This window comes from Bos taurus, chromosome 8 (genome assembly GCF_002263795.3).
Source record: "Bos taurus isolate L1 Dominette 01449 registration number 42190680 breed Hereford chromosome 8, ARS-UCD2.0, whole genome shotgun sequence".
Classification (NCBI taxonomy): domain Eukaryota; kingdom Metazoa; phylum Chordata; class Mammalia; order Artiodactyla; family Bovidae; genus Bos; species Bos taurus.
Window position 1 is genome coordinate 26976586 of NC_037335.1, and position 12632 is coordinate 26989217.

A 12632-nucleotide genomic window follows, 5' to 3' on the forward strand; every position below is an offset into this window, starting at 1 on the left:
TAGATTCAATGCAATCCCTATTAAGCTACCAACGGTATTTTTCACAGAACTAGAACAAATAATTTCACAATTTGTATGGAAATACAAAAAGCCTTGAATTTGAGAAAGAAGAATGGAACTGGAGGAATCAACCTGCCTGACTTCAGGCTCTACTACAAAGCCACAGTCATCAAGACAGTATGGTCCTGGCACAAGACAGAAATACAGATCAAAGGAATAAGAAATAAAGCCCAGAGATAAATCCATGCACCTATGGACACCTTATCTTTGACAAAGGAGGCAAGAATATACAATGGAGAAAAGACAATCTCTTTAACAAGTGGTTCTGGGAAAACTGGTCAACCACTTGTAAAAGAATGAAACTAGAACACTTTCTAACACCATACACAAAAATAAACTCAAAATGGATTAAAGATCTAAATGTAAGACCAGAAACTATAAAACTCCTAGAGGAGAACATAGGCAAAAACACTCTCTGACATAAATCACAGCAGGATCCTCTATGAATATTAGAGGATATTAGAAGATTCCCACCTCCCAGAATATTCTAAATAAAAGCAAAAATAAACAAACAAATGGGACCTAATTAAAATTAAAAGCTTTTGCACAACAAAGGAAACTCTAAGCAAGGTGAAAAGACAGTCTTCAGAATGGGAGAAAAAATAGCAAATGAAGCAACTGACAAAGGATTAATCTCAAAAATATACAAGCAACTCCTGCAGCTCAATTCCAGAAAAATTAACGACCCAATCAAAAAATGGGCCAAAAAACTAAATAGACATTTCTCCAAAGAAGACATACAGATGGCTAACACATGAAAAAATGCTCAACATCACTCATTATCACAGAAATGCAAATCAAAACCACATGAGGTACCATTTCATGCCAGTCAGAATGGCTGCGATCCAAAAGTCTACAAGCAATAAATGCTGGAGAGGGTGTGGAGAAAAGGGAACCCTCTTACACTGTTGGTGGGAATGCAAACTAGTACAGCCACTATGGAGAACAGTGTGGAGATTCCTTAAAAAACTGGAAATAGAAGTGCCATATGATCCAGCAATCCCACTGCTGGGCATACACACTGAGGAAACCAGAATTGAAAGAGACACGTGTACCCCAATGTTCATCGCAGCACTGTTTATAATAGCCAGGGCATGGAAGCAACCTAGATGTCCATCAGCAGATGAATGGATAAGAAAGCTGTGGTACATATACACAATGGAGTATTACTCAGCCATTAAAAAGAATACATTTGAATCAGTTCTAATGAGGTGGATGAAACTGGAGCCTATTATACAGAGTGAAGTAAGCCAGAAAGAAAAACACCAATACAGTATACTAATGCATATATATATGGAGTTTAGAAATATGGTAACAATAACCCTGTATGTGAGACAGCAAAAGAGACACAGATGTATAGAACAGTCTTTTGGACTCTGTGGGAGAGGGCGAGGGTGGGATGATATAGGAGAATGGCATTGAAACATGTATAGTATCATATGTGAAACGAATCGCCAGTCCAGGTTTGATGCATGATACAGGATGCTCAGGGCTGGTGCACTAGGATGACCCAGAGGGATGGTATGGGGAGGGAGGTGGGAGGGTGGGTCAGGATGGGGAACATGTGTACACACATGGCAGATTCATGTTGATGTATGGCAAAACCAATACAATATTGTAAAGTAATTAGCCTCAAATTAAAATAAATTAATTTATATTAAAAAATATTACAAATCCTAACAATAAAATATATCGTCTTAAGAATTTATTGCCAGGGAACAGGAACAATATCAATCTAGAAAATTATATCTTTAAATAAAAGAACCTTTTTCAAAAAATCCAATTCAATTGAAGGAAAGTAAAAATTTAACTGATTGTTATTCTGACATTGAGCCATATCTTTTATATTGACAGACATATACGTTATATTAAATTATATATGGGCTTCCTTTGTGGCTCAGTGGTAAAGAACCCACCTACCAATATATAAACCATGTCCTTAAAGTAAAAAAACTGATTTATTAACACAAATACCATAGACTCCTAAGATGGGAACTTCCTTTAAAATAAATACTTTCCTATAAATGAAACATGTTTCATTTCTCAAGGTATTTTTATTTTTCATTTTTATTTACTTGATTTTAAATTAATTAATCAATTCTTTAATCATTAAGACTCAATTAATATTATGTGCTGGTCATGTACTGACTACTGTAAAAAGATCCAAATCAGAACTACCAAATTACCAATATTAGTTACCATGTATGTGAGCTAAGTTGCTCACTAAATAGTGTCCCACTCTTGCAACCCCATAGACTATAGCCTACCAGACTCCTCTGTCCATGAGATTTTCCAGGCAAGAATACTGGAGTGTGTTGCCATTTCGTTCTCCAATTAGTTACCTTCAGATAAGATCAGATCAGATCAGTCGCTCAGTCGTGTCCGAATTTTTGCAACCCCATGAATCGCAGCACACCAGGCCTCCCTGTCCATCACCAACTCCTGGAGTTCACTCAGACTCACGTCCATCGAGTCAGTGATGCCATCCAACCATCTCATCCCCTGTCGTCCCCTTCTCCTCTTGCCCCCAATCCCTCCCAGCATCAGAATCTTTTCCAATGAGTCAACTCTTCGCATGAAGTGGCCAAAGTACTGGAGTTTCAGCTTTAGCATCATTCCTTCCAAAGAAATCCCAGGGCTGATCTCCTTCAGAATGGACTGGTTGGATCTCCTTGCAGTCCAAGGGACTCTCAAGAGTCTTCTCCAACACCACAGTTCAAAAGCATCAATTCTTTGGCGCTCAGCCTTCTTCACAGTCCAACTCTCACATCCATACATGACCACTGGAAAAACCATAGCCTTGACTAGACAAACCTTTGTTGGCAAAGTAATGTCTCTGCTTTTGAATATGCTATCTAAGTTGGTCATAACTTTCCTTCCAAGGAGTAAGCGTCTTTTAATTTCATGGCTGCAGTCACCATCTGTGGTGATTTTGGAGCCCAGAAAAATAAAGTCTGACACTGTTTCCACTGTTTCCCCATCTATTTCCCATGGAGTGATGGGATCGGATGCCATGATCTTTGTTTTCTGAATGTTGAGCTTTAAGCCAACTTTTTCACTCTCCACTTTCACTTTCATCAAGAGGCTTTTGAGTTCCTCTTCGCTTTCTGCCATAAGGGTGGTGTCATCTGCATATCTGAGGTTATTGATATTTCTCCCGGCAATCTTGATTCCAGCTTGTGTTTCTTCCAGTCCAGCGTTTCTCATGATGTACTCTGCATATAAGGTAAATAAACAGGGTGACAATATACAGCCTTGACGAACTCCTTTTCCTATTTGGAACCAGTCTGTTGTTCCATGTCCAGTTCTAACTATTGCTTCCTGACCCGCATACAAATTTCTCAAGAGGCAGATCAGGTGGTCTGGTATTCCCACCTCTTTCAGAATTTTCTACAGTTTATTGTGATCCACACAGTCAAAGGCTTTGGCATAGTCAATAAAGCAGAAATAGATGTTTTTCTGGAATTCTCTTGCTTTTCCCATGATCCAGTGGTTGGTATCAAATTAACTGGACCTAAAATTAAAAAGAGGCTTCCATTTCCAGTGTTACTACTCATGAGAAATCCAGAAATATACTTTGAAGTAAGCACATTTAAATCATGTTTTAAATGTGAGAAAGTGTTACGGTAAATTCTGAGGCCAAAAATAAAGTAAAGCAAGAATTCAGAGGGATTTCCCCGGTGGACCAGTTGTTAGGATTCTGGGCTTTCACTGCTGGGGACCCGGGTTTGATCCCTAGTTGGGAAACTAAGATCCCACAAGTCTTGCGTTGCAGCCCAAACAAACAAATTCAGAGACAAGCAATAAGCAAAGTGGCCAGCAAAATATAAGCCAACTGATAATCCTTTTTGATCTTTCAGTTCAGTCGTTCAGTTGTGTCTGACTCTGCGTCCCCAGCAGGACAGGCTTCCCTGACATCACCAACTCCTGGAACTTACTCAAACTCATGTCCATCGAGTCAGTGATTCCATCCAACCATTTCATTCTCTGTCATCCCCTTCTCCTCCCATCTTCAATCTTTCCCAGCATCAGGGTCTTTCAAATGAGTCAGTTCTTCGCATCAGGTGGCCAAAGTATTGGAGTTTCAGCTTCAGCATCAGTCCTTCCAATGAACACTGGGGCCTGATTTCTTTTAGGATGGACTGGTTGGATCTTCTTGCAGTCCAAGGGACTCTCAAGAGTCTTCTCCAACACCACAGTTCTAAAGCATCAATTTTTCAGTGCTCAGCTTTCTTTACAGTCCAACTCTCATATCCATACATAACTACTGGAAAAACCATAGCTTTGACTACATGGACTTTTACTGGCAAAGTAATGTCTCTGCTTTTTAATATGCTGTCTAGGTTGGTCATAGCTTTTCTTCCAAGGAGTAAGCGTCTTTTAATTTCATGGCTGCATTCACCATCTGCAGTGATTTTGGAGCCCCCAAAAATAAAGTCAGCCACTGTTTCCACTGTTTCCCCATCTATTTGCCATGAAGTGATGGGACTGGATACCATGATCTTCATTTTCTGAATGTTGAGCTCTAAGCCAACTTTTTCACTCTCCTCTTTCACTTCCATCAAAAAGGCTCTTTAGTTATTCTTTGCTTTCTGCCATAAGGGTGGTGTCATCTGCATATCTGAGGTTATTGATATTTCTCCCAGCAATCTTGATTCCAGCTTGTGCTTCATCGAGCCCAGCGTTTCTCATGATGTACTCTGCATATAAGTTAAATAAGCAGGGTGACAATAACAGCCTTGACATACTCCTTTCCCAATCTGGAACCAGTCTGTTATTCCATGTTCATTTCTAACTGTTGCTTCTTGATCTGCATACAGATCTTTAAACTCATTTAAATAGCAACACAGGATGTAGGAGGAAAGGCAAGTCTAGGCTCCAACTCTAGATGAGAAATCTGAGGTCACAATGCTAGGGCACTGCATATAGCAAAAGCCTGTATATCTTCTTTATTCTTGAGTAGTATTCTATAGTATGGATTAACCATTCAGCTATTGAAGAAAATTTTTTTGTTGCAGTTTGTAGCTATTAAAAAAAAGCTGTTATCACCACTCATGTACAGATGTAACTGTTTGGGATAAACATAAATTTAATTTCTATGAGATAAATGTCCAAGAGTAAGATGGCTGGGTTGTATGGGAAGCATAAACTTTCTTTAAAAGAAACTACCAACTGCTTCCAAGAATGCTGTACCACTTTATATTCACAGTACTATATGAGAGATATACTAGTACTATATGAGCGATCCAATTTCTCTGCATCGTTGTCAGCACTTGGTATTTTTTAATTTTAGCTGTTCTAATAGATGTGTATCTTATCAGGGTTTCAATCTCTATTTCCCTAATGGTTAATGATGTTGAACATCTTTATATGTGCTTATTTGCTATCCATTTATTCGTTTCTGTGAAATGTCTGTTCATGTCTTTTGCCTCTTTTCTAATTGAATTATTTTTCTACTGTTGAGCCTCAACAAAAATCCTTATATATTCAAGATATCAGTGTTTTGTCAAAAACATGGTTTTATAAATACTTCCTTCTGGTCTGTATCATGGTGTTTTTTTTAACCCCCTTCATAGGGTCTTTCACAAAGGCAAAGTTCTTAATTTTGATGCAGTTTAATCTACTGGTGTTTTCTTTTAAGGACCATGTTTTTGATAACATGTCTAAAAACTCTTCAGCAAGTTCTAAGTTTAAACACTCTAAGATTTTATCTTATGGTTTCTTCTTAAAGTTTTACCTTTTCATCACTATCTGTGATTTATTTCAAGTTAATTTTTGTATAAAGTGTGGGGCTTAGGTTCATTTTTTTTTTTTTGCCTAGGGATCTCCAATTTTTCCAGTACTACTTGTCTCCTCTACTGAACTGTTATACACCTTTTTCAAAAATCAGTTATTTTTCATACTCGTAAATCCATTTCTAGGTTCTCTATTTCATTATGTAAGTGTTAAACCTTTCTTCCCCTCCTGGGGGATGCTTGGTATCACCAGTCTTGACATTAAATTGAGTGGTGGGCACTGATGACATCCTTTGTGGTGGGAACACAAAGCTGTTATTTTTTTGTTAAAATTTCCATTTGGTTCTATTTTATATCTTCTATTTCTTTGATGAGAATTTCTACTTCACTCTTGAGATGTTCTTGTTTTTCATTGTTTCAAGCCTGTTTGTAAATGCTTCTTGAAGCATTTTTAATGATAGCTACTTTAAACTACTATCATATAGTTTGAATGGCTGTTTCAGCTTGCTGTTAGCTTCTCTTGCTATCTTTTTTTCATACACGTTGAGGTGTTTCTGGTTGCTAGGTATGATGAATGATTTTGAATTACATTCTGGACATTTTAGGTGGTGTATTCCTCAGTACTTCCCAGCTGGGGATGGAGGTCCAGTCTCTGATGATATCCTGGTTGGTAAGGGGCACCTCATTATCACTGGGGGTGAAAGCTTGGGCTCCCCAAAGACCTCTGCTGATACCACCTTGGTTGGGAACTGGAGCATGATCTTGTTTCTGTTCCTCACTTGGCCTCTCTTGACATAGTGGAGAGGGTATGGGAGGCTTTATAGATATGGGAGGTTATGAAAGTCCCCATCTCTGCACTTGACCTCTGAAATTGAGAGAAACCTCTGCTAGGAAAGGAAAGGGCCATCTCTTCATTGCTGGATACAGATGGATGTCCAACTCCCTGTGTGACCTCTAATGGCATAAAGGGAAGAGTCATTACCAATGGCTCTTCAATGGGTCCTAAAAGGAGGAGAAGGCATGCCTTCTTACAGCTAGGTGAGATACAAGTGTGTGTTCCTCACTAGGTCTTTACTGGTTGAGGGTAGAGGTAGGGTTGCAGTTTTTTCCATGGTGTTTGGCTAGGGTAGGGCAGTTATTATGTAAAAGTTTTCTGTTTTACTGGGCTGTCCATTTTCTGGTTCTTTGACTAGAGAGAACCGGGTTTTATAGGGGGCTTCTATCATCTGACCAACTGGCCTTTCCAAGTTGCAGATTTCTTCAGCATCCAGGCCAGGATATATGAGGCAAAATGAAAACCCAGAGACCTCACTAACCAGGTTGTTCAATTCTGAGATCCCTACTTGGTATGTCTCCTCTCTACTTTTCAGAATCTTCTCATTGTTTTATTATTAATTTATATTGATAGAGTCCCTATCAAAATCCCAAAGGTTTGTTTGTGAGAAGCTGATTCCAAAGAACAAAGGACCAAGAATACTGAAGGGACTCTTGAACGAAAACAAGATGGGAGACTTGTTCTATTATCAATTAAGACTACTATAAAATAACAATGACAAGACAGTATGATATAGATGAATATAGTGATGGAACAGAAGAAAAAGTCTAGTTACATACCCACATGTATATGCACACCTGATTTACAACAAAGGTGGTGCTACTGCACAGAGTGGGGGAAAGTGTAAAACTTAATCCCTATCATTCATCATATGTAAAAATCAATGTCAGACATAGAGGTCAAAATCAAAACAGTAAATCAGACAATACAGAAAAAGGCAACAAGGTAGTATAAAAATACTGAAGTCAAAGTAGGTAAAAAATTTATAGAGAGCATAAAACAGTATTATTCATACAGGAAAAAATTATTAAATTTGACCACATTAGAATTATGATGTTTTATTCCCCAAAAGATTCCACTAAAAAGAGTGAAAGGGCACAGGATGGCATAGGGCAGAATATAGGATCAACAGAAGACTCATATGTAGTATACATAAGAACTCCAGATGAATAAGGAAAAGACAGACAATTCATTTGTAAAGCGGGAAGCACTTAAGGAAGCAATTCACTGAAGAACTCCAAATGAATAATAATTATAAGAAGTAGTATTCAACACCTTATTAGTAATCATAGAACATAAACTCACAATAATATACCTCAATATACAAACAAAAGTGGCTGAGATAAGAAGGACTAACATAACACATGTTGATAAGAAGCAGTAAAAATGTTCATATACTGCTAGGGGATGCAACAAATTGGTACAACACTTTGGAAAACAGTATCATCTAAGATCTTAGAAACACAGAATCTATGGTGCAGTAATCCTACCCCCAGGCATTTCATTGTAGAAATGCCCATACTTGTGTTTACAAGAATATTCATTGTAACATCATTTACAAGAAATCCAAACTGAAGCAACCCAAAATTCAATAGTAGAATGGGTATATAAACTGTGATATATTCCAATAGGGAAATAATATACAACAATAAAAATGAACATATCCCCCATAATACTGAACAAAAAGGCCAGAGACAAAATAAAATATAGATTCCATAAAGTTCAAAAACAGGCAAAATTAACCATAATGTTAGGAGAGATAAAACAATAAAGAAAAGAAGGGGAGTGACTAAAATTAAGATAATGGTTACCTTGGAAGTAAGTGAGAAGTTCTAATATTTGCCAAATACAATTGGTACAATTTGACCAACTATAATTTTCTGACTCCCAACAATGTACATAGATCTATTCAAAGTAGTTTATACTACATTCTCTTATTTTATGAATAGAATTATGAGTTTCTTTTATTTATAAATTCATTAAGCTGTACACAATCAACTTCAGTTACACAAAAATTCCAACCAAATAATGTATAGCAAAATAGATTTCTTTAAAAACTATTTATCAACGAACCACTCAATCAGCAGGTACTTAGCATATAGTTTTTCATCTAAACTTTATTATGGCAGTAACTAAGATATACTTTAGTCATTCTTGAGTTTTTTGCTCCAAAGTTCTGTCAAGATCTCAAAAAATAAACAGCTTTAGACAAGGTTTTTAAAGAACCTTGCAGGTTAATTCAAGCTAATCTTTTTTAAAAAACAAAATAAAATTATCTTTTCTCAGTTTTTCACTGATCTATGCCAAATAGTAAATCTTTAGTGACATGATATATCAGTAATAAGAATTACTGAATAAGTTGTCTTGGAACACTAATATTTTAAGACTTAAAATATATTGGGGAATAAAATACATTAGCATGCAATAAGAAATAAATCAGAAAAATAAAATAAATACATTGGGCAGCATGTATTTATTTGTACATGTATATACATTACTTAATGTATTTATATTAGGTAGAAATTAGAAATTCAAAGATTTAGTCAGACTAAATTTGTTATTATGAAAGCTAATATAAAAACAGAAGTTTCTTCTCTTTGTATATTTTATGTACCTGAAAATAGTAATGAACTTATTATCACATTTATTTCTGGCTGAGATTCTTTAAGATTTATATTTAGGAAAATTATATCTACTTACATTTTTATCTATGCAAAAGATTTTTAACAAATTAGTACTTGAAAATTATTTAAGTGAGTATTTTCACTGCATATTACAAAGAAAACAATTTTTAAGGATTCACATTAAATCACTGGCAAGAAAAATTGATTAAAGTTATGACACATGAGATGAAATTAAAAAGTCTATAATTAATCAAAACTGTTATATACCTTTGGGGTCTTGTCCTCTACATTTGGATATATCTGTACTATTTCTTTTCCTTGCATTTGGCTGTCCTCTGTCTGGTCACGTTCTTTCTGGTCTCGTCTGTCTTCTGTTGGACTTATTTTCTGGGATGTTTCTACAATAATTGTTCCCAAATTTCGTAAGTTCTGTGTTTCAGAATCACTGATTTTGGAAAAAGGGGGAGACATAAAACCCAAGAAGAAGAGCTGTTAAATGTACCTCTTTTAAGTTCAAGACTAAATAATAGCACAAGTTTCATATATATACATATAGCTGTAAATTTAATTTGAACATTTACTAGTTCTCATTGTTAAGAGACAGTCTAAATATATTGAGAGAAAATTTGTATAAATAGATTTTACTAAATTATAAAATCTCATCAAGAATTTAGATTATGTAATATCACATGCTTGCCAGTATCACTTCTATAGTATTTCTCTAAGTGTAAAACTCAGGAAGCACATGTTTTGACATGTTCAAGGTTAGAACACTCACTACTTTCTGAGCCAGGGCAGAAAGTTTTAATAGTTTGTAACAGAAAGGAAAGTTTTCTCTTAGTGTAGGACAAAATTTGAATCTCTGAGTCATTCACCCACTGATCTTAGTTCCATCTCTTATGAGTAGTCATCGTTTAATAAAATACTTAAGGAAATCCTTGCCCTTGGGTAGCTTTCATCCTAGTGGGGTGGGGGTACAAGTAAGAAATAAGAGGACTAAGTTTTACACACAGTGTCTGTTAATAGTTTGAAATAGTACGTTAATAGTTTGTGTAAAAAAAAATAAAGGGAAGAAGATTAGAAGTGCTAGTGTTAATGTTGACTAGAAATCTAAGTCCAATCTCTTTTCTACATGGATGATCTATTTGGACATAGAGCAATGAAGAATTGATAATTTTGAACTATGGTGTTGGAGAAGACTCTTGAGAGTCCTTGGACTGCAAGGAGATCCAGCCAGTCCATTCTAAAGGAGATCAGTCCTGGGTGTTCTTTGGAAGGAATGATGCTAAAGCTGAAACTCCAGTACTTTGGCCACCTCATGTGAAGAGTTGACTCATTGGAAAAGACTCTGATGCTGGGAGGGATTGGGGGCAAGAGGAGAAGGGGATGACAGAGGATGAAATGGCTGGATGGCATCACCGACTCGATGGACATGAGTTTGGGTGAACTCCAGAAGTTGGTGATGGACAGGGAGGCCTGGCATGCTGCAATTCATGGGGTCGCAAAGAGTCGGACACGACTGAGCAACTGAACTGAACTGAACTGAACTGATATGACACCAGCAACAGTGGTTTCTCTAAGAAAAACATCTCTAGCTTGATCTAATATTCTTAACATAAATGTTTTTGAGATGCTTTCCCATCCTGATCCCTCTTGAAAGAACACCAGCGTATTCTGATGGACCATTATGTCCAGAATTTAATTTCATATTTCAGGTGTACTATGAGAAGTCCTGATAGATGCAGACTAAATTTGTGTAAGCTTTTCCAGCATGCATTATGAACTGAGGCATAAAGGATTTAACAAAACCTCCTAAAATATTTTTACATACATTAAGTCTCATATTTTTCCCATTGTATAGCTGAAAATTTGGCATTTTAAGCCAAGTATAGGACCCTATAATCTTTTGGATAACTATATCTTCCCAGTCTATTGTGATCTTTGGGGATTTTGATTCTATTTTGTAATGTATTTTCCAGCACTTTCACTGTCTCCTTTTCCACAGATTTGATAAACATGTTTTGCTGAAATTCTGCTTTTCTTCTTCAAAGTATTAACAACCCCTGCTGATTGTTACCTATCAAGATAAAGGTAATTCGTATATTGGGACCCACAAAATGCAAGTTGCCCCAGTGGCCCCAGTCAGTAATCAAAACCAAATTCATCATCAAAACATTAATGCAAAATACATCACTGTCAAGGAAATTTAACATACACCAATCACAATCCCCCAACCCAGCTTCAGCTAGTTTACCTTACCCACTAGCCTTAAAAGAAAATCCCTGATCTTCTAATCAGTCATGTTCTGTTTCTGCTTGGCCTCTTCTTACTGTTGCTGTATAGCCGCTAAGTTGTGTCCAACTCTTTTGCCATCTCATGGACTCTAGCCCACCAGGCTCCTCTATCCACGGGATTTCCCAGGAAAGAATACTGGAGTGGACTGCCATTTTCTTCTCCGGGGGATCTTCCTGACACAAGGATCAAACCCATGTCCCCCTTATTTGTAAGCAGATTCTTTACCACTGAACCACCAGAGAAGCCCTGGCCTCTTCTAAAGTGCTTTAAAACTCCCTCTTGCCTCAAATCTCTTAAAGAGTCCTCCACAGCTTGTTAGGCACTGGACTCCCCTAATCTGTGCTTGTTCCCCACACTTGTTACTAAATTGTATTTTTTTTGGTTGTTATTTGACATCATGCTTTTATAATGCTATACAACAATGGGAGATAAATATTAATAAGGTAATGATGATATCGGAGAAGGCAATGGCACCCCACTCCAGTACTCTTGCCCAGAAAATCCCATGGACAGAGGAGCCTGGTAGGCTGCAGTCTATGGGGTCGCTAAGAGTCGGACACGACTGAGCGACTTCACTTTCACTTTTCACTTTCATACACTGGAGAAGGAAATGGCAACCCACTCCAGTGTTCTTGCCTGGAGAATCCCAGGGTTGGGGGAGCCTGGTGGGCTGCCGTCTATGTGGTCGCACAGAGTCGGGCATGACTGAAGCGACAGCAGCAGCAGCAGCAGCAGCAATGATGATATAGGATCATACAAATATATAAAGGACCAAGCTCTATTTTCCTCACTATCCAAGTAAATTTTTTATATTTCAGACAATGAAAATCTAAAAGAAATATTTGGGTTGGCCCAGAAGTTTGTTCAGGTTTTCCGTAAGACAAACATTATGGAAAAATCTGGATGAAGTTTTTGGCCAATCCAATAGAATATTCTGAAATCCTGAAGCTTCATTTAGGATTTCTAATAGTTTGAGAATTCTTTGCATTTGAGTGATTCCTAAGATTGTTCTGTCAGGCAGGAAATGTAATATAATCCTCACAGTGTAAAACTGAGTTTCACTGCTAAATAATTTAAAATGAC

At 37.0% G+C, this 12632-nt stretch overlaps 1 protein-coding gene across 5 annotated transcripts in view; it reads right to left on the bottom strand.

The window, feature by feature from the left end:
- CNTLN (centlein) overlaps positions 1-12632 on the bottom strand; it is a 352812-nt gene that overhangs the window by 82924 nt on the left and 257256 nt on the right. For all 5 annotated transcript variants that reach the window (XM_059889137.1, XM_024995809.2, XM_024995808.2 and 2 more), the window contains one exon: positions 9522-9699. In XM_059889137.1, coding sequence (XP_059745120.1) covers positions 9522-9699 — 178 coding nt within the window. The remainder of the gene's footprint in view (positions 1-9521; positions 9700-12632) is intronic.